We start from the raw sequence: 26,969 nt of genomic DNA on the forward strand, positions 1-26,969 counted from the left end.
AGTTCCATCTACGTCGTTGCAAATGGCAAGATCTCATTCCTTTTGATGGCTGCATAATATTCCATTGTGTATATATACCACATCTTCTTTATCCATTCATCTATTGATGGACATCTTGGCTCTTTCCACAGTTTGGCTATGCAACAGCCTTTTCACTGGTCCCCCCGAACTTACTACCTCTTTCTAGCCCCGACACTTTTGGCAACTTGAGCTTCCTCCGGGATCTTGTTTTCTTAGGCCCCTGCCTAGATGGGAACTTGGGAGTTCAGTTGCCTTCCAGTCTACGCAGCTGGCTGCCAAGTATAATTGCTTTCAGAATGGGGCGGAGCTGGCCGACATCTTCCCAGACCTGGTACTTGGCCCCTCCTCTGGTGATGCCTGGACCCTGGACATGTTGGACCTGTCATTCACCAACTGGCTGAAGATGGCCAGTCCTGGGGCCCTTTGGGGCCTCCAGCTGGGGACTCTGTGTCTGGACCACACAAAGATGGAGGCAGCTTGCGGTCGTAGGACTGGGGCTGCAGAGACGGGATAGCCGCTCTGTGATAAACACCAACACGGCCGGGCTGCCCGCCAGGCAGCTGCCCATGTTGAGCTGCAGGAGCTGAATTTGGGATCCACTCTCATGGGGCACATAGCTCCGGAGGCCCTGGCTTCCTGCCACAGCCTGAAAGGTTTGGGTCTTAACAGTGGTTTAACCGGGTTTAACAGGGTCAAACCAGGTTTCCTGGCTGCCACGCCCAGAGACTGAACTCGAGTGGTTACCAATGGCAGGGTGCCATGCTGTGCACAAATGAAACAGGGGCTGTGTCAGGACCGTAGGCCCCGGCTCTGTCCAACAACGGGGTGCATTCCCTACCCCTAGCCACTTTCTCCTGGGGAGCTGCTACTTCAGGGAAACCAGCTGGTTTGTCTGGGGGGCCAGGTATTCCAGGGCCTAAGAAGGCTGGAGATATTGGACTTGGCAGGAATTCACCGGCAGCCCCAGGCCAGGGCTGGTTGGCTCCTCTGCCCGCCCTGACCCCCCTAACCCTGCTGGATGCCCACGGTGCTGAGCTTGGCTTTGGACTTCCAGGGCCCAGAGAGTCTACATAGCTTGAGACTGTAGTTTCCCTCTGGTCCTTCTTGGGTAGAGCCGTCCCTGCCCAAGAGGCTGACCACCTTGGAGCTTTGTGCCGTCTCAGATAGGAAGTTCTCGAAGCTGGCTTCTCAATTGTCTTGTCAGTCTTGCAAACCCTGACTCTCGAAGATGAGGCACTGCAGCTGGGGACCCAGAGAGTCGCCAAGATCTTCCCCGCCCTTGGCCAACTCTCCCTGCTTGGCCATACTTGGAGGCCCTGTGCTCCCAGGGTGCCTCTAATTTCTTCGTCTGGCGGCTCGCCAGGCTCCAGTATCTGCGATCTGGGTGGATGGGTATAGCCCGGGGCCTGCTGCATCATGGAGCTGCACAATCTACGGGAGCTGAAGCTGCCAGCCCTGTGGTCCTGAGCCTGGGCCTGCCCAGGGGGGCTTGAGGAACGGGTAGGCAAGCGACCCAGGCTCGAGCTGCGGCATCTGGTCAAAGCGGGGTTGGAGACACTGCTGCTTTCCAGAGCCCGGGGCAGTCTCCAGGTCTTGGTGCTAGGCTGGGAGACAGGCCTCGTGCTGGATGGCAGCTTCTCGAGCACAGTATGTACACAGCACATGTGTATTCTGGGTGCTTCCTTGGCCTGCCAGAGTGCCAGGGCCCGGGTGGGGCCTTGGCTTGAGTGGATCCCCCAGAACATAGATGCACATCGTATCACACCAGCTGTGCTGGCCAGAAGCTGGGGGCCACCCCCAAGAATCCCCTTTTCTCCTTTCTCTGGAGCCGCTGTCCCAAAACTTTGGGGTTGGAACTCTTTCGGGGTCGCTCTGCCTGCAGCTTCTGCTGATCTCCTAGCTCCTCCTACACGAAGCCAGAAACTCCTGGATTCTCCATCTCCAGCCTTGTTCAGGGCCTGGCTGCGGGGTCTGAGGGGTTGGGAGGCTGAGGGTAAGAGGTTCCTCTATGATGTATTTGCGTCCCACCTCAGGCAAGACCAGGGCTGGGTGGTGCAGGAGCTGCTGTCCACTCTGGAGAGTGGCCTTCCTGCTGGCCAGGGGCCGTGCCTCTGCCTCTCCAAGCAGGATTGCGAGGCAGGCAAGGATGCGGCTGCCAATGTGGCAGATAGCATGGCAAGCAGCCGGGTCACACTGCGTGCTGAGTCACCAGCTTCCGCACAGCCCACACAGCCTCTTGGAGCTCCACCTGGCTACCTTCTTCAGGCTGGCAGCTCCCCCATCCTCCAGTGCTGCTGCTGGTCTTCCTGGAGCCTGTCTCCTACCACCACCTCCCAGGCTACCGTGGACGGGCCTGGCTGCTCTGCAGAGGGGACTTTTGTGTGTGGCCCAGGGGAAATGAAAGAAAGGAAGGCTTCTGGGCTTGGCTGGGGAGCAGAGTAGGGCAGCCTGGGTTGGGCTAGAGTGGGTGTGTGCATGTTGGAGGTTGGGAATAGGAAAAGCAGCCAGCCTGGCAGGGAGATAGTGGGTACGTGTGGGTGCACGAGACTGAACCCAGCTTCTGGTGGGAGGTGGGGGTGCTGCATGTGTCAGGAGGATCAGCTGATTTTGGGAACACAGGCTTTGGGAAGGCTCTGGATGAGCCTCTGAATGAGAAAATTGGGAGATGGCAGGTGGCCATGCAGTATGTGATGTGATCTCAAGATCTCCAAATCCTTAGTAAATTTACTAAATCCATGAAATGCTTGGCTTAATTGGACTTTCTGTTTTCGATGGAAATCCACACGAGGCAGGAGGTGAAGGGGCTGGGTCATGGAAACTGTAGCTCAGAGGAAATAAAGCTGGAAATGCATGGAGGCTTTGGGGAAAGAGGGAGGGCTGTGAGCAGTCCTCAGCTGTGGAATGGAGTCCAGGCCAAGTTCAATCAGATCTTCAAGGGGCAGAGGGGCCCTTTTTGCCATCTGGGTTATAGAGGAATTGGCAGCTGAGGACGGAAAAGCTGGGATGCTGCCCAGGAGGCAGCAGACTGATTGCCTGTTCCCTCAGCAAAGACACAAAGGCATGGTCATACCTATGGTCTTGTATGAGCCTCATAACAACACTGGGAGGAGAAATCCAATCCCTTGGCACTCAGTGTCCAGCCATGCTAAACCACTTGGAGCTCCCAGAACACCATGTGCTCTTGCCCCTGGGCCTTTGCATGTGCTGCTCCTTCGTCCAGAAACACACTTTCCCCCAATTTCTCTCCTCTGGGGGAACTACTACATATCTTTTCAGATTTAGCTTAGCCATCACTCTCTCCAGAAGCCCTTCCTGACCTCCCAGGCTAGGTAAGCTGCTGCCCCTGGGTCCCATAGCTTCCTGCACTTCCCTTTCTCAAAGTACTGGTCACATTGTACTCACCAGCACAGGTCTGGGGGCCCCTGAAGCACTGGTCTCCAAAGAGATGTGCACAAGATGACTCACAGGGGTTTAGAAAAAAAATGTTAAGACTTAATATTTCTATTTTCCGATCTCATTTTATTCTGAAGCTAGATTGCCCGCTTTTTAGCCATATGGTTTTATGTTACTTAACCTCTGTACCTCAGTTTCCTCTTCTGTAATATGGGATAGTATTAGACTCTTGCTCAGAGGGTTTTGTGAGGATTAAGTGAATTAATATGTATAAAGCACTGAGAGCAGGACCTAGTGATGCATTATAAATGTTCAATAAAAGTTAGCTTTCTGTGTCATTACATATGTACTACGTGTATGTATATCATTTATAAGTAAATAAATACACATATGTTGGGAGTGTGTGTTCAAAACTATTTTACTAATAGGAAGCATTACTAATTTACTAATAGGAAATTTGATCTGGAAAGTTTGGAGATCTTGGGGAAATTTGATCTGGAAAGTTTGGGGACGGGGCCAGTTTGATTCATCTCTGCATCTTTAGAGCCTAGTGCTGGCCCAGCACAAAGGGGATTCTTGTAGACAACTGTGGTGAGAAAAAAATCTTGGTGGATAGTGATGCAGCGAACTGGGGTCTGGTTCAGGCTATTGATTATTTTCATGTGACATTGGGCAGGGCACGTGGCCTCTTAGGGACTTAGTGTTCCTCTTCTGTAAAATGCCAGGCTTTAACCAGAAAAAAGCTAAGGGAAACCATCAAACAATTCCAGGCTGGATTTAGGGTGAGGGGCGCCCTCTTGTGTTGTAATGGTGTTTTTCTCTCTCTGTACAACCTCACCACAGGTCTTTCCAACACGTGATCCTGAAGTGGCTGGCCATCCTTTGCCTGGCAAATCCTGCCTTTCCAGCTTCAGATCCTGACACTCTCTCAAATGTCTGACACAAGGTCTCTCTCACTACTCAACCCCCACCCTTCTCCAACCGTGATCTTTTCCCTATCAGTGTGGAGCCCAGAAGAAACCTTTGGAGTCACCCCCCGCAGTTCAAATTCCAGTCTGACACTTACCACGTGATCTTGAGCAGGTCACTTCATCCGTGTAAGCCCCCATTTCCTCCCTGTAAATTGGAGGTAATAATACCAGCCTCATGGGGCTGTTGAAAGACTTAAATAGCAAGGAGTGGTATACAGGTCACTATTATGTTCACTGAGCACACTCACATGAGTTCTATAAGTTGGAACATGTTTCACTTTGAACATGAGGAGGAACTGGGCCTTTAAAACTAAAATATAGAATTCCCCTAATTTTTAACAAGAGCCAACATGTATTGAGCACTTGCTATATTGCTAGGTACTACTACTTTCCCCAAAGTCTCATACCCATTAGTAAAAATAATAATAGCTAATGATTATTAAACTCCTTCTGCCCGGCCTGTGCCAAGTCCTTTAAAAACTTTTCCCCATTTATTCCTCTCACAAACCCTATTAGGTAGATGCCATTATGATAATTCCCATTTTACAGATAAGGAAACTGAGGCACAAAGAAGTTAAGTGATTTGCCCGAGGTTTTAGAACTAGTGAGTGGCAAAGCCTACATCCTGCATTTGAAAGACGCTTCAGACACAAGCAGCTTGATTCCAGAGACCATGCTTTACCTGCATTACCTCATTTCATCTTCACAACACCCTGCAATGTAGGTTCTATTATATCACCTGCATTTTACAGATGCAAAAACCTAACACAAAAGAGATGCAGTAACACATTTGAGGCCGCACAGCTAGAGGAGTGGTTGGGCTGGGATTTGGATCCATGCCTGACTGCAAAACCCACATGCTCAACCCCATATTAGATTGCTCATATCACGAAGTATTCATAATGGTACAAAGCAACTGCATTTATATTGAAATTATTCTGATTATTATTCAAATAATGATTAACATTTTTCCAACACCCACGAAGTGCCAAGCTCTGTACTAACTGATTTACATAATAATGGCTAGCATTCGCTGTGTATTATTAGGACCCAGGCCCAGATTTAATCGTTATTAGGTGTATTATCTCATTGAAGCCTCACAAAAACCCGGCGAACAGATGCTATTATTATCCTCACTTTACAGGTGAAGAACGCGAGGTTCACCATCGATCCAAAATCACGTGCTTAACTGTGAGCTGGAAATTGAACCTACAACTGCCCAACTCTCTCCGGTCCACCAGTCACCCTCTCTATTTCTTCCAGTTTCTGCTGTGCCCTCTCGCGGCCCACCGCTCCCAGCTCTTTCCTGCAGCACGCCCCGCCCCTTCGGCTTGAGTGCTCGCCCACTGGGCGGTGCCATAATCTCGGAGCCTGTAGAAGGACCGGGGTCGTGACAGGCTCCGCCCCCACGGATAGACCCTTTTTCCGATTTGTTCCGGTGCCCGCGACCGGGAGAAGGTGACACATCTATTGGCTGACGACATCTGACAGGCAGCAAACGGAGGGGGCCGCCCACCAGCGCTCGCGCGGTGCCTTCTGGGAGTTGTAGTCTCAAAGGCTCCATTCCCGGGGTGGCGCGGTGCGGACTCCGCGTCCCAGCATTCCCTGCGCGAACCCCGGAGCACTTCCGCCCTGTTGGTGAAGTGGGTGTCTCGGTGGGTGAGTCCGGGTGGCGGGGCGGGGGCAGCTGAGACTCAGGCTCTGGGCTGGAGGCTTAGGAGGTGGTGGTGTCCCAGGGAGGGCAGGGAAGGTGAGAGGGGAGAAAGAAGCTTTTCTGTGGGGGTGGGGGTGAGGGCGGCCAGAGGATGAAGCGTCCGGAGATGGGAAGGGTCATAGAGGGGTCGGGAATGAACGGGGAGATAGAACACCCTGGGAGTGAGGAGGGTCGTAGAAAGGTCTGTAGGTGAGGAGACCGAGAGAAGTTCTGGAGGCGGGAGAGTCCTAGAAGGGTCTGGAGACCACAGATGGAAGGATAGAGGGTTCTCGGGCCCTGGCAAGAAGTGAAGAGAAAAGGGCCTGAGCTTGAAGCCCGACCTTAAAAATAGTGTTCCAGCCTCTACCTGACCGCCTCGACAAACATAGCAGATTTGATACCCCCTTACACTTCCCCTAATGGTTGTGACCTCTGGAACCCAGTAGGTGGGACTGGCTATTGTGTTCGGCCCCAAACCAGTGTCCCCTTTCCTTCTGCCTGATGGAAGTGAATGGCACCGTCGTCCACTTTAGCCAGGCACCCTCTGATTCCTCTTGCATTCTTCCACATCCGGGATCTTCAGATCCCTCTGTTTCCTTAATGTGTCCTGAATCAGCCAGCCCCTTTCTGGTCGGGGTTTTTGCTGAAGCCTCCCACCTATTCACCTCCCCAGCCTGGACAGACACATTGTAGCTAGCGTCATCTATTTAACCCACAAATCTGACTGTGCCCTCTGCTTAAAAACCTTGGCTCCCATCGCCTGTAGAATTAAGTCCAGACACCTTAGCCTGACGGTCAAGACTCTTCATAAACTCTCTCTGCAGCCTAATCCTGTGCACCCCATGCTCCAGGACTGTTTGGTTTTCCCCATCTCTTGGGGAGGCTGTTTAGTTTTCCACTGTTATGTATGCTGTTCTCTCAGCTTAGAGTACACTTTCTCGCCCCATTGTCTGCCAAGAGAACCATTCTTCCAAGAACCAACTCGAATGTTACTTTGTTCAGTTCCCTTAAGCAGATTGAGTCACCCCCCAACCCCAGTTCCCACAGACCTCTTTTACTGCATTTACCACATTTGATCATGATTATCTGTGATTTTTTTTTTTTTTTTTTTTTTTGGTTTCCTCCACTTGACCATAAGCATCTCCAGGACAGGGACAGTTTCCTAGTCACCTCCATTTCCAGCCCAGGGTTGTAAATACTTGATGTAAATCAAGTAAATCAGTAAACACTTGAATACTTGATGCATGTGTGAATAATGACAATCTAGGGTGAGCTTTGCTATACCACTCTTGAAGGCTGCTACTTCCGGTGGATTTCCAGGGGCATGAGCTTTTAGTCTTCTCCTGCCTGTCAGGGCTGTCTTTGCTGGGTGCTGATTCGTTACCTATGGGAGTTTAAGCCAGGGGTGGCAAATATATAGAATGTGTGCTGCCGCTTCTCCTTCCTGTGTCTGGTGGTTTTAGCTAATTGGTGACAACACATACTGACACGGGTTTCAGAGTCCTTAGTGCAATTGACTGAAGTTGGTGCTTTATGTGAAGCCCATTTGCTCTCCCTGGTTTAATCCCATTAAATGTGAGGTCAAGTTACTTTAAGCAGTAGCCTGGACCATCAGCCCAGTAAGCTTGACAGCCTTTGGGGACTCCTAGTTTCTTCTTTGGAAGTCACAGACCAGTCTTGGCTTTTGCCATGGGATTGGGGCAGATCTCTTACCAACTCACTGTTCAGTGGGTGGGCTCCTTATGTCCACATCCACACTTAATACCCCAGGAGCCAGGATACCCCTCAGCTTCCCTGTGTTTGTAAAGGGATCCTGACCCAGTCAACACCGATCCCTCATTGCTTAGGGGGAATCTGTACCCTTTCTAGGTCTTCTGGGATATTGGAAGAGACCTTTGAGATCATTTAGCTGAAAGATGGTAAAGTGATGACAGCCCATGCTGAAAGAAGCCTGTCATCATCCTCTATTTAGTCCTGGTGTTTGAAACAATTTTGAGTCGGTTGCCAATATTTAAAAATCCAGAGTTAGCTTCTCTTGGAAAAAATAGAAGGCCTGGGAACTGGGCCAGTGTTCTCTCTAGTGCTCCATAGTTAGTCACAGCCCCCACTCCACTCATGTACCCATTTACATTCCCTGGCCCCTGTAGCCATTTAAATGTGTAGCCACTGATTCTAGTCTTCCTGTCCCTTTGCTCTGCTCCCATCATGCTAATTGGGGAATCTGGGGCAAGCGCTGAGTAGGGTCAAGCTGTAAGCTGCAGAGGCCACACGACCTGTCCAAAGTCACACAGCTGATAATGGCATGAGTGGAACTGGAACCCTGATTTGCTCCCTCCTGCCTTAATGTTCTTTCCACTCTCATACCATCTTGTCAGGAGTTTGGATGATGGGCACACCTAGGGGAAGCTGTAGGGTGCAGTTAAGAAAAACGAGTGAAAGAGTGAATCTTGGCTGAGTCCCAACTCTGCTGCTTGCTAGTTGTGTGACTTTAAGTGAGCCTTTTCGTAGAAGCTCAGTTCCCTATATGTAAATTGAGGATGTGGACTCATACGTTACAGGATAATTATATTCTAAAGTCAGCACAGAAGGTGGAAATCACATTTAGCCAAAAATCACTAGAAAATCCTTTGGCGAGGAGCCATTTAGAAACCAACACACTGTCTTTCAATAAGCTAACCAGCGCAGCTGGGTTTCCTTGTTTGAATGTCAGATGAAAGAGTTGGCCTGTGTTTCGGGACCGGCCGTATGAAACATACTTTGCTCACACCCTGGAAAGGAAGGCTTGAGGGAACTCAGACCACCCTGGGGACCAGGAAAGTCATGCTCATTCTGGAACAGACACCTAGTGAATGGAACTGACTGCGCTGTTTAAACTACGTGCTTTCTTTCTCTTTCCGGTGTTCGCGTGCAGTTTCACACGTGTAAGTTACAGATCAGTGTAGTACAGCTCCACACCAATGACACCTCGCTTGCTTGCCCGGAGGATTCAGTGAGATTATTAGCAGCAGGCTGGCGCCTCATGGGCACTCAGTAGATGGGTCCTCTTTGAGATTGCCGATCCTCGAGTGGCCCGGATACTCCTGGTCATCTTAGGACTGTTGAATGCCCTTGTCTGTTTTTTTCCGTCAGCTCTCTGTAAAGTCACCCTGCTATTTGCTGACTTTATTGACCTCCCTCTGTGGATAGGCCACTATTCATTACCTGTCTAAGAGAGTAGCAGAAAAAGCTTTCAGATTTTTATTTGAAACTAACCTTTGGGACTTTCAAGTCTTCCCAGAAGAAAATACCTATTACCTGAGACCCTGGGCTTTGGGCCTGGCAAAACTACTAATTGCCTATTTTGTTGTAATATTCTCTCGGTGCAGGAGCACAGACTTCTCTGCTTGCTTATTGACTGTCTCTCTCATGAGAGTGTAACTCATGAAGGTAGAGACCGTCTGTCCCAGTTACTGGTGGCTCTCCAGCTACCAGTACAGTGTGGGTGCACAGTGGGACTCTGTAAATGACTGGTGGTGAATGACTTGTGCGAGAGAGCGCCACAGATGGTTTTGGACTAGTGCATGATTAAGGCTGTGGTTAAAAAAGAAATTTCATGAAGAGTTAATTCTTTAGCTTAGTATATATGATGGACCTTCCGTAGCCCAGTAGGCTTTTGATGTACCAGATTTACCATTTTCATAAAAGGCAACAAAACTGCCAATGGCCCTGCTATTTATTAGGCACTGTGGATACAGAAATGGGTAAAATAGAGTCCTGGCCCTGATAATGCAATGCAGTGGGGCTGTCAGAGGTCAGAACAGGGAACTACAATGGTGTAGAAGGACACCTATGTTAGAGGCATGTGCCAACTGCTTTGGGAACATGGTCGTGGGGCGGTGATTCTGGGAGAGCAGGGATGGGGGCAGGGCATGACAAGGGCATGACCTGGTAGCTGAAGGACAAAGAGGAGGTTGCCAGGTGCTCATGAGTTTTGTTCCTAGCCTCCTTGTGTATGTGGAGGTCTTCAGGATGAGGCTTTATTTTGCACCGCCCTTGCCTTGTTTCTGGGCAGTCCAGTCAGATGGCCTAAAATCTAAATACTAACCCCCTCCCTTCTCAGTTCAGCTGTGTCATTCCCACTTGGGGGTAGCTAATAGCCTCCTTTGAATGGGTGTTTTTTATGTCATCTGGATTTGTTGGGAATGACACAAAGAGCTCATTTTTCCAGATAAGCCAGCATGAGTGTCGTCAGTCTTCATTGTGTAAAAGAAGCAACCCCAGATGTCCACTCCGCAAGCATTTACTGAGAGCCTCCTGTGCATCGTGTGCCATGCTTATTTCGGGGGTGGGGGAGGGAAGGGGCAAACTATAGTCCTGCCCTCTGGCTGTCATCCATCTGGGGCCACACATACACACACCCCTGTAACACAACATAGAATGTGGCCTGTGTGACATTGATGGAAGTAAAGAGAAGAGAATTCCTTCTGGCATGAGCAAGAAGGTCATTAAAAAAAAAAAATCTAGTGTGTGCAGCAGGGGATTAATTATAACCCTTGCTTCATGACACGTCACCATCGTGAGCTGACCATTGTCTGTTTATTGAGCGCTTCCTGCGTGTGCTGAGCACTGTGCTAGGAAGCTTATGATCTCGTGGGTAAGAGAACAACGGAGCAAATGTAGGTGGCATGGAAGCTGGTGGCACAGGAAGGACTGAATCTTGTTTCAGGGCACAGGGAGGGCCTCTTGCAAAAAGTATAATTGAAGCTGAGACCTAGCTAGGTGAAGAAAGGGAGAACACTTCCCAAAGGAGACTGCCGGCAGCCCGTGGGAGGGTCCAGAGGGTGTGCGGCTGGAACGCCCTGACCAGCGGGAGTGTGGCAAAGAGATGAGGTGGGGACGTGGGCAAGGTTCGCGCTTGATCCTGAGGAATGTGGGAGGTCACCCGAGGGTGTTTAGCAGGAAGTGACCTGGTCAGACTTGGAGCTAGTCTGGTTGTTGTGTGAAGAACCCCGGGTTGGGGTGAGGGGAGAGCAGGCAGGGACCTGAGTTAGAAGGCTGATGCAGTGAAAAGCATGGCTACTCACTGGCTCGAAGTGGTGGCATTGGGGGTGTAGATTCCTAGAAGGCCAGGAGGGCACAGCTTGGTGATGAATTGGATGTGGGGGATGTTGGAGAGAGATGATGACCAGGTTTCTGGTGTGGGTAACTTGATAGAAGGTGGTGCCTTGGGGCGCCTGGGTGGCTCAGTCGGTTGGGTGTCTGTCTTTGGTCCAGGTCATGATCCTAGAGCCCTGGGATCGAGCCCCTCATTGGGTTCCCTGCTCAGTGGGGAGCCTGCTTCTCCTCCTCTCTCTCCCCTTCCCCCCTGCTCGTGTGTTCTCTCTCTCAAATAAACAAAGAAAATCTTAAAAGAAAAAAAAGAAGGTGGTGCCTTGGCGGGGTGGAGAGCTCCAGAAGGACAGGTTTGTGGGAGAAAAAGATGAATTTAGTTTGTGGCCCACTGAGTTTGAGGTGCCTAGTAGACAGTCAAGTGGAAATGTCCTGTAGATGGCTGGATTTGGGGTCTGGAGGTCTGGTGGCAGGTCCTGGTGGGAGTTTTGGGAGTCATCAGTTTTGAGATGGTGAAAAATGCCAAATGGATGGGTTGACCAAGAGGGGGTATGGAGTGAAAGGATTTTGTGAGGAGAGCACCCTTAGGGGAAAGTTGAAGCCTGGGAAACAAGGCCTTATGGAGGGGGTGACATTTGGAACCCACCTTGAGGAAAGGTCAGACTTTGGGCATGCGTAGAGGAAGGCAGGCATGCTTAATGATGAAAGCCTTGATGCCAGAATACAGTGTTCTGGCACATCCCAGAGGACTTCGTACTGTGCTGTCCTCCAAGGCATGCTGCCTGCTGGCGTGGGTGCCCGCTTATGCATATTCGTCTCTTAGCACCCCTGCCCCAGGCAAAGGCAGTGGAAGGTACGGGGGTCCTCTTACACTGTCCCTTGTTTCTCTGCCTTCAGAGCCTTGGGGAGCGTTGCCTCTCCTAGGAGCCCCTTGAAGGACACGCCTTAGATGCAGGAAGACGTTAAACAAGAACAGTCCAGCTGAAGCGAGGTATCCAGGACCAACCATGGCCGTGGCCCTAGAACCCCAGACCCAGGCCTCTCCCCGACCGGAGCCTGAAGAACTCCTGATTGTGAAATTGGAGGGGGACTCGTGGAGATCAGAATCCAAACTCCAGGAGGAGAACCGTGACCCCGTCCCTGGCCCCGAGGCCTCCCGCCAGCGCTTCAGGCAGTTCCGGTACAGGGATGCGGCGGGACCGCATGAAGCCTTCAGCCAGCTCTGGGCTCTCTGCTGTCACTGGCTGCGGCCGGAGATCCGCCTCAAAGAGCAGATCCTGGAGCTGCTGGTGCTGGAGCAGTTCCTGACTATCTTACCCAGGGAGGTCCAGGCCTGGGTGCAGGCACGCCACCCTGAGAGTGGCGAGGAGGCAGTGGCCCTGGTGGAGGATTGGCACCGAGAAGTCCGGGCTGCAGGCCAGAGGGTGAGGCAAACAGTCTGTCCTTCAAGGAGCGGGTCAGGCAGGGCGGCGGGGCTGTGACTAGCTTAATAATTGCCGAAACCACAGCGGTAATAATCGTGATTGTTGTTATTATTGACCGGCTGACATTCACTGAGCACTGCTGTAAACCTGATACTGTTCTCAGTGCTTTCCATGTATTAACTCATCTGATCCTATCAAAGGTTTAATGAGATCAGTACTGTTACCCTGATTTTACCGATGAGGAAACTGAGGCAGAGGACAGCTAGGTGGTCGGCTTGAGGTCACACAGCCCCAGACAACAGAGCATGTTCAGGCAGCCTGATGCTGAAGGCCACGTTCAGAACCACTGCCCAGATTGCCTCCCGGGACTGTGTTCACAGTGTGCATGATTTGTATTATGATTCACATGTGATGAAATCTTTGGGTGCTTATAGCAGAAATCTGGGTGGACAGACGTAGCATCATCATCCTCATTGTGCAGATTAAACTAAGGCCCCCAAACTCAGGTGGCTTGCAGAGCTCAGTAAGAACCAGAGCCTAAACGTAGATGCTCAGGTTCCAAGTTCGATGTTCTTTCTACGACATGACAGATGCCTCATCTGCCAAACCATGGGAACTAAAATACCTCTGAGGTATGAGGCTCAAATGGGTTAGTAACTGACATTTCCTGAACACTCACTGTGTGTCAGACACCATTCTCAGCTTTCTCCATGTATTGCTCATCTCATCAACACAGCAGCCCAAGAAGGTAGGTGCTGTTCTGCCACCATTTTTCAGCTGTGTGAGTAGAGGCTCAAAGAGGTAAGGAACTTGTCTAGATTTATTTAAGTAAGTGGTAGAGCCGAGATAAGGGAAGTGAAGGCATCGTGGATTTAACATTCACAGTTTCAACAGTTTGCAAGAGACTGAAGGCCCATGATGTCATTGATAATTTTTCTGTGGCACCATTTTTTTTTTTTGAATCCTGCTTTTGGAGCTGGCATATGTAGAGCAAAGTCCTTGAGCTGGCTCTGGGGTGAGCCAGCCGCCCAGAACCTTCACCTCAGCATAACCCTGTTGCTTCCCCTTGTTATGTGGTCAGTAGTTTTTTGATGTTATAGTTAATCACATTTTGTTGGGGGAAATTATAGGTTTGAGAACATCCCTTGCAAATGGCAGGGGTTTTCTGTAAAAGGTAAAGCTCTGGACAGATGTGAGATCAGGGGAAGAAAGGTTTGTGGTCTGTGGGTTGGCTTTTTGGATTCCTTTACAAACTGAAGACACAGCAAGTGTCCTATTTGAAGTTACAGAACTAAGTATGAGAGAGTGTACCTTATTTGAATATGCCAGCCCACCCTCCCATATTATTTCTTGTATAGAAAGCAGCTATTCATCTTAAATAGCAGTGAAAAAACAAATGGGAGTCTTAGGACTTCAGAGCTGGAAGATGAAGACCTTGAGACTCAGAGATGAGAATCAATTTAAATTAGGGTCTTTATGACTCTTTATCTGTAAAATGAGAGGGTTGGATTAGACCAAGAATTCTCAAGTTATATCCCTATGAGCTGAGGCGAGGTTGAACTGCTTCTAAAATTAGGAAAAAAAAAAAAAAAAAAGGTAAAGTAATGGAACGTTCTCTATGATGTATTATCTTCTGTGACTTTTATTTTTATTTTTTAACTTTCTTCCTGCTCTTGAGTGCTCACAAATGGCCAAGCAAATGGATAAGTAGCAAAGGAGCTCCCTGCCCCCACAGATGTTACAGCTTGTGATTACATTGCAGGATACCTGACTCGGTTACATTTTCTGCAAGTGAAAATTTTCCAAGACTTAACCAGCTAACTAGATTCCTCAGAGAGAACTGCCTGGAAAAGGCGGTGCTGCTGGGCTAAATGTCCAAGATGTTTTCCTTAAAGAGATCTTTCAGCTCTGCTATTGGGTGGGTTTTGGCTTGTTGATTCTGTCGTCACCTCTTCCGGAACCTCTCTCCCCATCAGGTGCATAGGCATTTAAAAAAAAAATAGACTTTATTTCTTAGAGCAGTTTTAGGTTCACAGCCAAACTGAGCAGAAAGTGCCCAGATTTCTCATATGCCCCCTGTCCCCCCCCAGCCCACATGCACATCATTCCCCACCAGAGTGGCGCACCTGTCATGATCGGTAAACTTACATGGACTTGTCATTATCACCCAAAGTCCCTAGTTTACATTGGATGTCACTCTTGGGGTTGTACATTGTGTGGATTTTGACAAATGTATAACAACATGTATCCACCATTATAGTATTATACAAGGTAGTTTCACTGTCCTAAAAATCCTCTGTGCTCTGCATATTTATCCTTCCCTTCCCCAAACCCCTAGCAACCACTGATCTTTTTACTGTCTTCATAGTTTTGCCTCTTCCAAGGTGTCACATAGTTGGAATCATACAGGATGTATGTGGCCTTTTCAGATTGGCTTCTTTCACTGAGTAATGCATTTAAAGTTCCTCCATGTGTCTTCATGGCCTGATAACTCATTTCTTTTTAGCACAGTAATATTCCATCATCTGGATGTACTGCAGTTTATTCACCCACTGAAGGACATCTTGGGTGCTTCCAAGTTTTGGCAATTAGGAGTAAAACTGCTATAAACATCCATGTGTAGACTTTTGTGTAAACATCCATGTGTAGGCTTTTGTGTGGTGCACAGGCATTTTTGGTGGATTCTTTATTCATCTAGTATTCTGTTGATTCTTTCCTTCTCCTTGTTGAATCTCCTTTCTGTGTCTACAATTGCCATCCGTGGAATCAGAATCTTTGCTTAGGTGTGGCAGTAGTTGGAGGAGCTCGGGCTGGGAGTGAGGATTGTTATGGAGTCTAGTCACACAATTTCTCTGCGGATGGTAAGATTATAGCTATAACAAAGAGAGGTTGATTTGTTTTTTCCTTAAACAACCATGGAAGAAGGTTGGAAGCAGATGTTTTCTCCCTGTGAACCACACAGGACACTGGTGGATGGCTTCATTTGGAATGGCTTTTTATGCTTATGGCCCATTCCTATATATCTTAAGGATAAACATCCCCGTTTTGGGGAGAAGATTGGAGTTTTCAGATCAGCCAAAAGATTTTTGGAGTTATAGGTTTCACAAACTCTGTAAGTCGATGAAGGTGGATGTTATTATTTTGAATCAAAAAATAAGGTTCAGAGCAATGTATATAATTGCTATGTTTTATATAAAAATAGGGAAGAAGTAAGAGTCTGTATTCATAGATGCTTATATATACAGAAACCGAGAGGATGCAGAACAGTGGTTTCCTGTGGGGAGGAGTGGGGAGAAGGAAGACACTGGGCAGATGGGATGGGCTGTTTTCACTAACTAGACCTTCATAGTTTCTATTTTTGAAACCACCTGAGTATTGAAAATACCGAGGGAAAACATTGAAACACATTTTTAAAAGTTTCTGTAAGGCAATGAGGTTGTTACATTGTTGGGGTTTTAGGGCGGGGAAATAACATCTACACCTCCATCTCTGAATTTGGAACCAACAGACGGATAAGAAATGAGCTTTATGACTGATAATGCTGAGTTGGGTACTGTCCTCTCTTAACTGATTATTCCTTCTTATTTTATATATGTGCTCTCTGTCTCTGAGGGCTTTTCTGCCTGAACTTCTGCATTGAAGTCGAAATTACCACTTCTGTTTTCCTTTTGAATTACAGTGCCTCCTCTCTGCTTCTCCTTCTGTTTTAAGAGTAGATGGACCTCTCTCAAACAGCACATACTTTTATTCCATTTTAAAATTCCATCTGTAGTTGTTTGCCTCTCCTTTCTCTTATATTTATTTTTGAATTTTCCTTGCCTCGCAGCAGGAATATTTAGAGCAATTATATTTAAAGTTATTGTTATATCTGTTTTTATCTTTTGACAGATATCTGGTTAACTTTTATCTTTTTTTGATACCTTAAAAATGAAACGGTCTGTTTGTGATGTCTAGAGATTATGTTTTAATGTCATAAAATCATGTTACATGATTTATCTCTTTATGATTCAAAAATGTCTGGAACAGTAGCAGCCTCGTTGAGACACTTGCTTAGCCTCCCTTTGTTGAACAAAACAGTAGCCATTTGGTGATATCAGTGCTGGTCTCTTTACTCACGTTGGTCTCATGGCTTTGTTGTCACACTTTGAGTCATTTGGATCTTAAAATGGGCCTGTGAACTTCTGGACCACAGCTGTACTCAAAAGAGAATTCCCTGCCCTAGCAAAATTGGTCTTACTGAACTGATGATTGGGAATTTTGACTGTCTGTGTGTAGGAACTGGACTTGTGTGCAGAAGAGACCAGGTCCTTAAAGGCAATGCAAGAATCTCAGCGTTGTCAGCTGCAGCCAGCGAATCACTGGCCCGAGGCACAGTGCCAGAAGCAGTGGGTGAAGAATTCATGCCCTGACCTTCCCAAGCATCTAGACACCAAGATGGTGCCACAGCCCTTGAAAGAGAGTGGTGAGTACCAAGGATCAGGGAAAAGGAGGGAAGAGAGGAGACGGTTAGAGTGGGTAAGGAAGGGCGCACGGGGAGGAGGGATGTGAGGAATTCAAGGCGAGGGGTAGAATAGTGTCTGATGGCCACGCTGCGAGGTAAGGCAGGTGAGCATCGTGTAAGAAGAGGAAGCTCCGAGTGATGCTGGCACGCCCCACTGAGCTGAGTCACGCAGCACATTCAGGTCGGCTTGGGGCCAGGTGGTGATCATAGCGGTTTGAGCTGGCATCTTACACACGGCCCTCTCTCAGGCCTGCTTCGGAACCAGACACTCCAGAAGGGAAGTAAAAGGGGGAAATCTGCCCTGGCTAGCCAGGCAGTCTCAGCTTGATGCAAGCGTGGCCCTTGGAAACCTGGACCTGGGAGGGGATGGTTTTTGGGAACCAGAGCTTGGGTTTCAGAGACTTTTTCTTCTCCTCAGCTGTCCTCACTCCCCGAGTCCCTACTCTCCCGAAGATGGGGAGTGTTGGAGATTGGGAGGTGACAGCCGAGTCCCAGGTAAGCTGCTGTTTGTCCTTTCTTTCCTATCCTGACTTCTCCTGGGCCCGTGCCCCTGCGTCCCTCCCCTCTCTCTGTGGCCTGCCCTCAGCAGAAGGGCATGTGTTGGAGGGCGTTAGCCGCTGCCCCCCGGCCCCCGGTCTGCTGGGCCTCTCCTCAGTCATGCTGCTCCTTACGATGCTGGTCTCACACATGGTCTCCCTGTGTCCGTGACCTTTCCTGGGGCCTGCTAGGGTTCCCAGGCTGTTTTCAATTGCCGTCCTTGTCTTGTACATCTCGCAGGAAGCCCTGGGCCCTGGCAAACACGCCGAGAAGGAGTTCTGCAAGGACCCCCCAGGAGACGGGTGTGGGAACGGTGTGCCCCTAGGTAAGGAAATAGTTCCCTCTCAGGAAGATCTTGTCTGGTTTCTGGTACACTCAGTTCCTGAAGATTGTCTCGTCGCTCCCTTAAGACTTGTGGCTCTAGGAAGTCTGGCACTTGAGACACAGGAAGAAGATATGCTCTCTGTGGCCAGCACTGGTGGCAGGGATGGAGTGGGGGGCGTGGGGTCTGCCTGCATAGAGAGGCTGGCGGTTGGCTTCCAAGAGCCTGCCCTCTTGGGGCTCATTTCCTCAGTACATTGACCACGGCGGTCCTAGGCTGTCTCAGAAACCCAGTCCTTTCTGCAGCAAACAGGGTCCATCTCTCAGGGGCAGACTCCAGTGACCTGAACCCATGAGACTGATGTACTAAACCACAGTGAGAAGTAAGCATCATAGGGCTCGAAGCACTTGAAGCCCACATGGCCTGCACCTGTCTCTGTAGCGCATCTCCAGGGAGCCAAACAAAAACGAACCATTTCCCTGCAGAGCCTGGGGTCAGTGTGAGGGGTTAGACGTGAGAAGGGGATAAAGTGGAAGACAGTGCTAGGTGTGCCTCCTCAGGGGAGCTAAGGGGAGACACGGGAAGCTTGTTGGCACCTTTCCTGACAGTAGAACTCCTTTTTTACATAAACCATGATATCTGGGTAAGATAGTGTTCACAGCAAACTTTGGGAAATGCTGAACCAAGTAAGCCTAAAGTTTCTTGTAGCTCTCAGCTACTTCTGATACAGTTTTCTTCAAATATTTATTTTAATTAAAGGCTTCCTGTTTTGTTAGGGCTAGGAGCTGTTGGGACAGCAGTCCTTTACACATAGCTGCTAAGCGTTTTAAAAAATAAGGAAATGTATTTTGTCACGTTTTTGGAAGTCCAGCGGAAGGCATGCTCCAACCACAGTGCAAAGTGACTGAGCAGTGTCATGGTGGACCTAGGCTCTTTCTCTCTGCTCTGCCATCCTCAGTGTCTGCTTCCCACTGGAGTGTCATGTGTCATAATCAAAAGATAGATGCCAATGTCAGTTGAGCTCACAAGTTTCCTAGCAAGAGACACACACAAGCACACACACAGAGCAAATGAGTGAGAGAGAGGAAAACCTTTTCTCCAACCATTAAATTCATTCTGGTTGGGCCAGTTTAGGCCAGGTGCCCATCTGTGGACCAGTAACACTCACTCTTTGTGTTATATCTCATAACTACAACAAAGAAAGCAAGTGAAGAAAGCAAACAGGTCAGTTAACATGGGGAATTGGCATGGGAATTTCTCATTAGCCTCATGCAGGGAAATGATCTCTTTCAGGGGCATTTTGGACAAATGCTCTGCTCAGTGTATCATTTCTACTTAATCATTTCTCTTCTTTCTTTTGTTTGAGTTCCCCCAGTTTCAAAACCAAGTATCAACTGCCAGCGAGAGCAAGGACCAGAATTTTGGCGTCCAGGCTTTATAAATTCTGGCAAAAGGAACAGTGCAGATTACAACCCAGGTAATGAGCCAATAAGACCAGCTCAGTCATTGGCCTGGAGAGACTCAAAGGCCTGGGAGGAGCCATACCAGTGGGACACGGAGGACATGAAGGTGTCGGGTGTGCACTGGGGCTACGAGGAGACCAAGGCTTTCCTGGCAATTTTGAGTGAGGCTCCTTTCTCTGAAAAGCTCCGGACTTGTCACCAGAACCGCCAGGTGTACCGGGCCATCGCGGAGCGGCTGAGGGCTCGGGGCTTCCTGCGGACCCTGGAGCAGTGTCGCTACAGGGTCAAAAACCTCTTACGGAATTACCGGAAAGCCAAGAGCAGCCACCCACCAGGGACGTGCCCCTTCTATGAGGAGCTGGAGGCCCTGGTGAGGGCCCGGACGGCCATCAGAACCGCAGATGGCCCAGGAGAGGCGATGGCACTCCCCAGGCTGGGGGATAGCGATGCAGAGATGGACGAGCAGGAGGAAGGAGGCTGGGGGCCTGAGGAAACGGCAGAAGACTGTAATGGTGATGACCTGGCCACTGATGAATCTGCCCAGGAGCCCAGGATTCCAGGGGGCCCAACTCTGTTCCAGAGTCGTATTGGTAAGAACAAGGGGGTGTCGTGGATCCAGATTCCAACTCTCCTGCCAGCCAAACCTCTGCTCCCTGATTTCAGAGCATAGACTGGATTGCAAGTCTAGATCGATGCCACTGGAGTAAGGTGTTAAGTTCCTTTGGTTGTCCCCAAACTCCTACTCTTGCCTCCTATGATCAGTTTCCTAAAATGAGTTTTTTTAGCTATAAAAGCAAACTTTTAAAACCTTAAGGAACCTTAAAGAGCTAATTCAGTATCAGGTGAGCCTTGAACAATGCAGGGTTAGGATACTGATCCTCTGCTCAGTCGAAAATATATGTATAACTTTTGACTCCCCCCAAATTTAACTACTAATAGTGCATATTGTGGACCACAAGCCTTACCAGCACCGTAAATAACACTTACTTTCTATATGTATTATATACTGTATTCTTACAATAAAGTAAGCTAGAGAAAAAATGTTATTAAAATCATAAGGAAGAGAAAATACATTTACAGCACTGTACTGTATATAAAAACCCAAATCTGTGTATTAGTGGATCCGTGCAGTTCAAACCCACGTTGTTCAAGGGTTAGCTGTATTTGCCAGAGTGTGTCACTAAGAGTATGGGGATGGTTATTGTGTTACGAGTGAACTTTTAATTTTAATGTGTAATGAGCACATCAACCGGTGATTTCACAGACAGTAAATTTAGGTAAAGAAAGATACTGAGTGAGATATTTAATATGTAACAGAAATCATGGTGGTATAGAGTTGAACACGTGACATTTGGGAAACACCCAATCACCGTACAAGTGGAAACACAGAAGCCCAAGAGATGAAGTGTCTTGTCTAAAGATACGCAGTGAGGTAGGCGCAGAGTCAGGATCAGAGCCCAGATCTTCTGCCTCCAGTTTTATGTGGTTTTCCCCTCCACCATGCTTCCCACCTGGGCTGCATCATTTACCTGCAGAGGACCTGAGAACAGACCACCTCCTTTTCATTCCTCCACAAAAGGAAAGGGCATCCTCACGTGGATGCTATAGCAAGATTGTTTGAAGTCCATTTATGTCTAGGGATTCTCAGTTACCATGTTTGTTAAGAGAAAAGTTCATAAAATAATAGAGGATGTGTATGGCATGGACATAAAGTCTCTTGGATCCCAGCTTGAGGCCTTAACCCACACCAGTCAGTTGAAGCCAGAGGAGTGGGGTCACCTGGTATAATGTGGCCACCTGAGTCCTCTTCAGCTAAGACTCAAGAATTAATGGAAACTCTTAGAAGGGGGCGCGGTGGGAGGCCGTGGCATACCTCTGAGAAGCAAGGGAATAGTCTTTGCTGGGGCCCCGGGTGCCAGGAAAATTTCTGAGGGGCCTGTGTTCTAGGCATTTGGTGGGGCAGGGGACCCTGAACCCTGATGACCAAGGCACGTCTCATTATGCCTCACAGTTCTGAACTCTTCACTCCTGACAGCAGGTGTGCACTGGGGCTACGAGGAGACCAAGGCCTTCCTGACCATTCTCAGTGAGTCTCCTTTCTCTGAAAAGCTTCGCACCTGTCACCAGAACAGCCAGGTGTACCGGGCCATCGCGGAGCGGCTCTGTGCACAGGGCTTCCTGCGGACCCTGGAGCAGTGTCGCTACAGATTCAAAAACCTCCTTCGAAGCTACCGGAAAGCCAAGAGCAGCCACCCGCCAGGGACGTGCCCCTTCTATGAGGAGCTGGACTCCCTGATGAGGGCACGGACGGCCGTCAGAGCCATGGGACCCCTCAGGGAGGCAGCAGTTCTCCCTAGGTCCGGGCAGAGCAGTACCGAGGCTGATGACCAGCAGGCCTGGGATGAGATGGCAGATGAAGATGCCATCAAATCTCCAGTCCCACGTCCTAATACCCCAGACACCGGTAAGCTGGGAGTAATTTGATGCCCACAAAATCCAGAAGCATGCAGGGAGAGCAAGGGGGCCAGCTCATTTCTTGTTTGTTTCTGAACTATAAGGGAGAATGGAAGTGAAAAGGAAAAGCATTGTGATTTGCTTAGATAATTCAGTCTCTAGCTTTGTGTAATCCCCCAAATGAGATAAGCAGTATCAAGATCTTGATTTTACTGGGATTTATCTGGGAAATTATAGAGTTTATTCAATTTCCCATGACACAGGCTATTTGGAATGTGCTAGAAGAAGGAAGTGTTCAGTATTGAGTAGAGGGATGGGGGAGTTGGCCAGAGACTGATGAGCTGGCTGTGTGGCCTGGGCCTCATGACTCCATTGGTGAGGTCACCATGTTCTAGGCTCCGCTTTCTGCTTTGCAGGTCAGAAATTTACATATGCACCAAAAGTTGATCAGTTTCATGTTAGTCATATTACAAGATGTGAACAGAAAATATGTGATATAAATTCATGTTAAATTCACAAGACACAAAGTCCATAAATAGATGTTAACTAATGAATGAAGAAAAACTGCATTTCTGTCTATTTTAGGGTTTGAGATGAGGCATAAGGATGAAGACCAGATTTTGGAGCAGGATATTTTTGAGGATTTGCCTGGAGCTTTATCAAATTGTACTAGAGAGGATGTTTGCCACCCTCCTGACTGGGGGCAAGACCGTGAAAATGAAGGTGAAGGTGAAGGGCACTGGGGAAACACCCCCCAGGAGCAGTGGGAAGAATGTTCTTCTGAAGAGGACTTAGAAAAACTTATCGACCATCAAGGCCTGTACTTGGCAGAGAAACCCTACAAGTGTGATACATGTGTGAAGAGCTTCAATCGGAGCTCCCACTTCAACGCCCACCAGCGGATCCACACAGGTGAGAAGCCCTACAAATGCCTTGAATGTGGGAAAAGCTTTAGTGACCGCTCCAACCTCAATACCCATCAGAGAATCCACACTGGAGAGAAGCCCTACAAATGCCTTGAATGTGGGAAAAGCTTTAGTGATCACTCCAATCTTGTCACCCACCAGAGAATCCACACAGGGGAAAAGCCCTATAAATGTGGGGAATGTTGGAAAAGTTTCAACCAGAGCTCAAACCTCCTGAAACATCAGAGAATCCACTTGGGAGGCAATCCTGACCATTGCAGTGAGCCTAGGGAAAACTTGGGCCCAAGCCCATCCTTCAGTGCTCACTGCAGGAACTCTACAGAAGAGACATCTCTTGAACAACCTCAGAGTGCCAGTAAGAACTTGAATTCTGGCCCACACAGCATCAACTCAGGGGAAAAGCTTTACCAGTGTTCTGACTGTGGAAGAACCTTCTCTAAGAGCTCTGCCCTCATTAGCCACCAAAGAATCCATACGGGAGAGAAACCATATGAATGTGCTGAATGTGGGAAAAGCTTCAGTAAGAGCTCCACGCTGGCTAACCACCAGCGAACCCACACGGGGGAGAAGCCGTACAAGTGTGTGGACTGTGGGAAGAGCTTCAGTGAGCGCTCTAAGCTTGTCACACACCAGAGAGTGCACACGGGAGAGAAGCCCTACAAATGCCTTGAGTGTGGGAAGTTCTTCCGTGATCGTTCCAACCTCATCACTCACCAGCGGATTCACACGGGAGAGAAGCCTTATAAGTGCAGAGAGTGTGGGAAGTGTTTTAACCAGAGCTCTAGTCTGATTATTCACCAGAGAATCCACACTGGGGAGAAACCCTACAAGTGCATGGAGTGTGGGAAAGACTTCAACAATAGCTCCCACTTCAGTGCCCACCGGAGAACTCATGCGGGAGGGAAGGCATCATAGGAGATGCCCCCCCCCACCGCCACAACAGCAAAAGAGAAAAATGTATATTTAAATCTCCGATCGTAAGATGTATGCTAGAAACTTACCCAGTTTTTAAGCTTGGTGTATACCCAGGGAAGCTATCTTGGTATAATCCAGGTTATTTGGAAGTGAATTACAAATGCTAAGGATCCAGATATGAAGGCACTTTTTTTCAATTTTAAAAATTTTTAATTTTTTAATTTTTAACTTAAATTCAATTTAGTTAACATATGCCGTATTGTTTGTTTCAGGGGTGGAATTTAGTGATTCATCAGTTGCGTATAACACCCAGTGCTCATTCCATCAAGTGCCCTCCTTCCCGCCCATCACCCAGTTACCCCATCCCCCATCCCCCACCTCCCCTCCGGCAACCCTCAGTTTGTCTCTTATGGTTTAAAGGCACTTTTCTTAAGTGTCATTTGTTTTTCTCCTATAAAAGTCCCCCATGTGGTCCTCAGGCTGTCTTTACATTTGCTGTCATGGGAGGACTTTATCAATGTTTGAGCCGGACTGATAACGTGGGGGACTAGAGGTAAATCCAAAGCCCCAGGCAGTGATTCCAGGCCTCACTCTGCCTTTACACTGTCACCGGGTCCACGCGGTCCGTTGGCACACGGCGGCAAATTCTCAGGATGGCAGGTTTCAGCTGGGGCGTGTCCATACAGAAGAACTTTTGAGATGGGGGAGAGAGGGCATAACTGGGAATCTGGCTTGAAGCAGACCACCGTGACCTCAGCAAAGAGGAGGAACATCAGTGACGTCATTGCTAAATATTAATAATAGCAAATGTAGCCAGTATTTATTGAGCATTTGCTCTTTGGCAGGCTCTGTGCTAGGCGCTTTGTACACATCCTCTCACTCCTCACGGCAGCCCTGGGAAGAAGGTACTAATCTCCGCATTTCCCAGAGGAGAAAACTGAGGCTTGGAAAAGCTAAGTAATGTGCTTGGGTGGCATGTCTGAAAGTGGCAGAGGCAGACTTTAACCGGATCTGTCTGTCTCTGGAGCCTGAGGTGTTCCTAACTATGGTACTGAATCCCCTTCCGCTGGCAACTCAGGTGCGGGGACCCCAAAGCACTCTGTGGCCCAGGTTTCCTACTAAAATTCCTTTATGAATTCTCCTTTTAGCAAGTACGGCAATTGAGAATCCCTAAATATGAAAGGGTCTGAATGACCCTAATTGACAACGCTTGGAGCAAGGCTGAGCTAGTATTAAAGTACTTGATGTGGATTTCCTTCTTTGCAACAATATGGGTGAGAGGTACAGGGGGTCGAGACTGGGGAGAACACTCAGCCAGCCACATTGTACCTCTTCCCACGGGATACCACTTCCACGAAGGAAGTAGGGTTTAAGAATTTCCCTTTTCTCAAGGAGTCAGTCCTCCTCGAGTTAGACTGGGCTGGATTGAATGTTAAACCTTACAGAAATCCGGGCCTGTGTTTTTGCCTCCCCGGCCCTTTTCCTCTTGGTGGAAGCTTTGTTCCTGATGGCCATGCAATAGCTGAGCAGAGGGGAGGCGGGAGGACTTGGCGCGTCCCTACTGAGAGGACTTTGAACACTGCCCTGCATCCCAGGTGCATGGCACAATTTTATCCGGAGCCAGCTCATGCCAGGCCTGCCCAGTGCTTCCACACCAATCGGAAGGGCTCACCAGGATGGCTTGCTGATGTGCATACTTTGGCCTTCCAAGAGTTTCTCCTTAGGAGGGTTTAAAAATACTGACCACGGACTTTGGTTTCTAGAGGATCTTAAAGGAAAATCCCTGTCCTGACATCTCTGCCCGTGATACCGCGAGGCCCTCAGGCCCCGGTTATTTCATGGGCTTGGGAAGTACCTATCAGATGGTGGATGTGACGGGAAGCGTGGCAGTTTCTCCTCACACACAAGGGAGTCAGTGGCGTGCTCTGCAGTCCCACAGAGTGAGAGCCGTCCTCCACCCCTTCCTCTGCTCCCCGATAACCAGCATCCCCAGGGCCACTGCCTGTCAGCTCCTTCCCCGTTTACCTCTCCTGGCTCACATGGTCTCTGAGGGGCGGGGTTGGGGTGAGCCTTGGGTTGGCACCAGCAGATCTGCAGGAACAAGAGGAGGCACGGGGCGCCATGCGAGCTGAGGGGAAGGGAGTCCCAGGCAGAGGCATGGTGGTGTGAGAGCATGGCTTAGGGTGCGGGCGGGCGCCAGAGCAGCTTAGGACTGTTGGGGTGTAAACGGAGAGGTGAGCAGTGGTGAGAGCTGAGATGGCAGGGTGCTGGGGCAGCTTCCCGACCTCATTCATGGCGGAGTGGAGCTTGGACGTCAGGCCGCGGGCGGCGTGGACGCGCATTGTCTGAGCGGAGCTTGGCTATGCTGCAGTAGGGACGCTACTGCAATATTCCAGTTAAATGTGAGGGTCTGGACTGGAGCAGTGGGTACCTTGGAGGGGAACAGATGGATTTGAGAGGTTTCAGAAGCAGCACTGGGGACAGCAGAGGAAAGCTAGAATGCCTTGGGTGACGGACTGAGCATGTCACCAGAGCTGGGAACACGAGGAGATGCAGGAGGGCAGAAGATGACAAGGTTAGTTCGGGACATTTTGAACCTCGGGTGCCTGAGGGACATCTGAGTGGCACTGCAGCAGGCGTTTGGATGTGTGGCTTGAAGCTAGGGGACAGCTCAGGACTAGCGAGTCACCTGTGTGCATGGGAGTTAAACCACAGGAAAGGGAGTATGTTCAAGTCCTAGAAATACTGGGCCTAGGGCAGAACTTGAGAAGCACCAAAGGGAGAGTGAGACTCTCCTCAAAGGAGCTCTAGACCACTCCCCACTCCCACCACCCCCCGCACACTCCTGTCATCTTTTGGACACTCTCCGTAGCTGCCGATGCCTGAATTCTCAGTATAGTCCCAAGTCTTCTGGAACCTTCACTGTGGAAGCCAAGTTGAGCCCGCTCCCCCGTGTCACCGGCACCCCGCTTCTTGGAGGTGTGCTGGTGTCTCACGCTTCCAGTGAATAGTTGGGTGTTCATTGCCCCTCGATGCTTTGTTGCAACAGCAGGTTCAGCCTGAGAACACAGGCAGGGTGGGCCAGGAGGGAAGACGGGGCCCAGGTGGACCCTCCTCCCTGCATAACCGACCCTTCCTTTGTAGGAAGTTCTTGTTCACTTGGCTTCTGTGTCTGGGTCCTGCCCCATTGCTTTGCGGGGGCACGCAGACATCCTCCAGCAGGTCTTCGCTGCTCCAATAAATGGATGCCTGGGTCTGGCA

At 49.2% G+C, this 26,969-nt stretch overlaps 1 protein-coding gene across 5 annotated transcripts; it reads left to right on the forward strand.

The window, feature by feature from the left end:
- Nucleotides 1–5,946: 5,946 nt before the first annotated feature.
- ZSCAN20 (zinc finger and SCAN domain containing 20) lies at nt 5,947–26,969 on the forward strand. Of its 5 annotated transcripts, none has more exons than XM_031021541.2 (8): nt 5,947–6,040; nt 12,064–12,590; nt 16,866–17,052; nt 17,510–17,586; nt 17,869–17,953; nt 19,317–20,003; nt 21,449–21,877; nt 22,453–26,969. In XM_031021541.2, the coding sequence occupies exons 2-8, from the start codon at nt 12,174–12,176 to the stop codon at nt 23,706–23,708; spliced, it is 3,138 nt and encodes a 1,045-aa protein (XP_030877401.1). In that variant the 5' UTR covers nt 5,947–6,040; nt 12,064–12,173; the 3' UTR covers nt 23,709–26,969. The 5 variants fall into 5 exon arrangements, with proteins under 5 accessions (XP_030877401.1, XP_081674167.1, XP_006750338.1 ...); XM_006750275.3 differs by having other exon boundaries at nt 5,995–6,044; XM_031021542.2 differs by having other exon boundaries at nt 5,995–6,044; nt 21,452–21,877.

The sequence above is a fragment of the Leptonychotes weddellii genome, chromosome 4, assembly GCF_054177405.1.
Source record: "Leptonychotes weddellii isolate Sample4059 chromosome 4, ASM5417740v2, whole genome shotgun sequence".
NCBI classification, from domain to species: domain Eukaryota; kingdom Metazoa; phylum Chordata; class Mammalia; order Carnivora; family Phocidae; genus Leptonychotes; species Leptonychotes weddellii.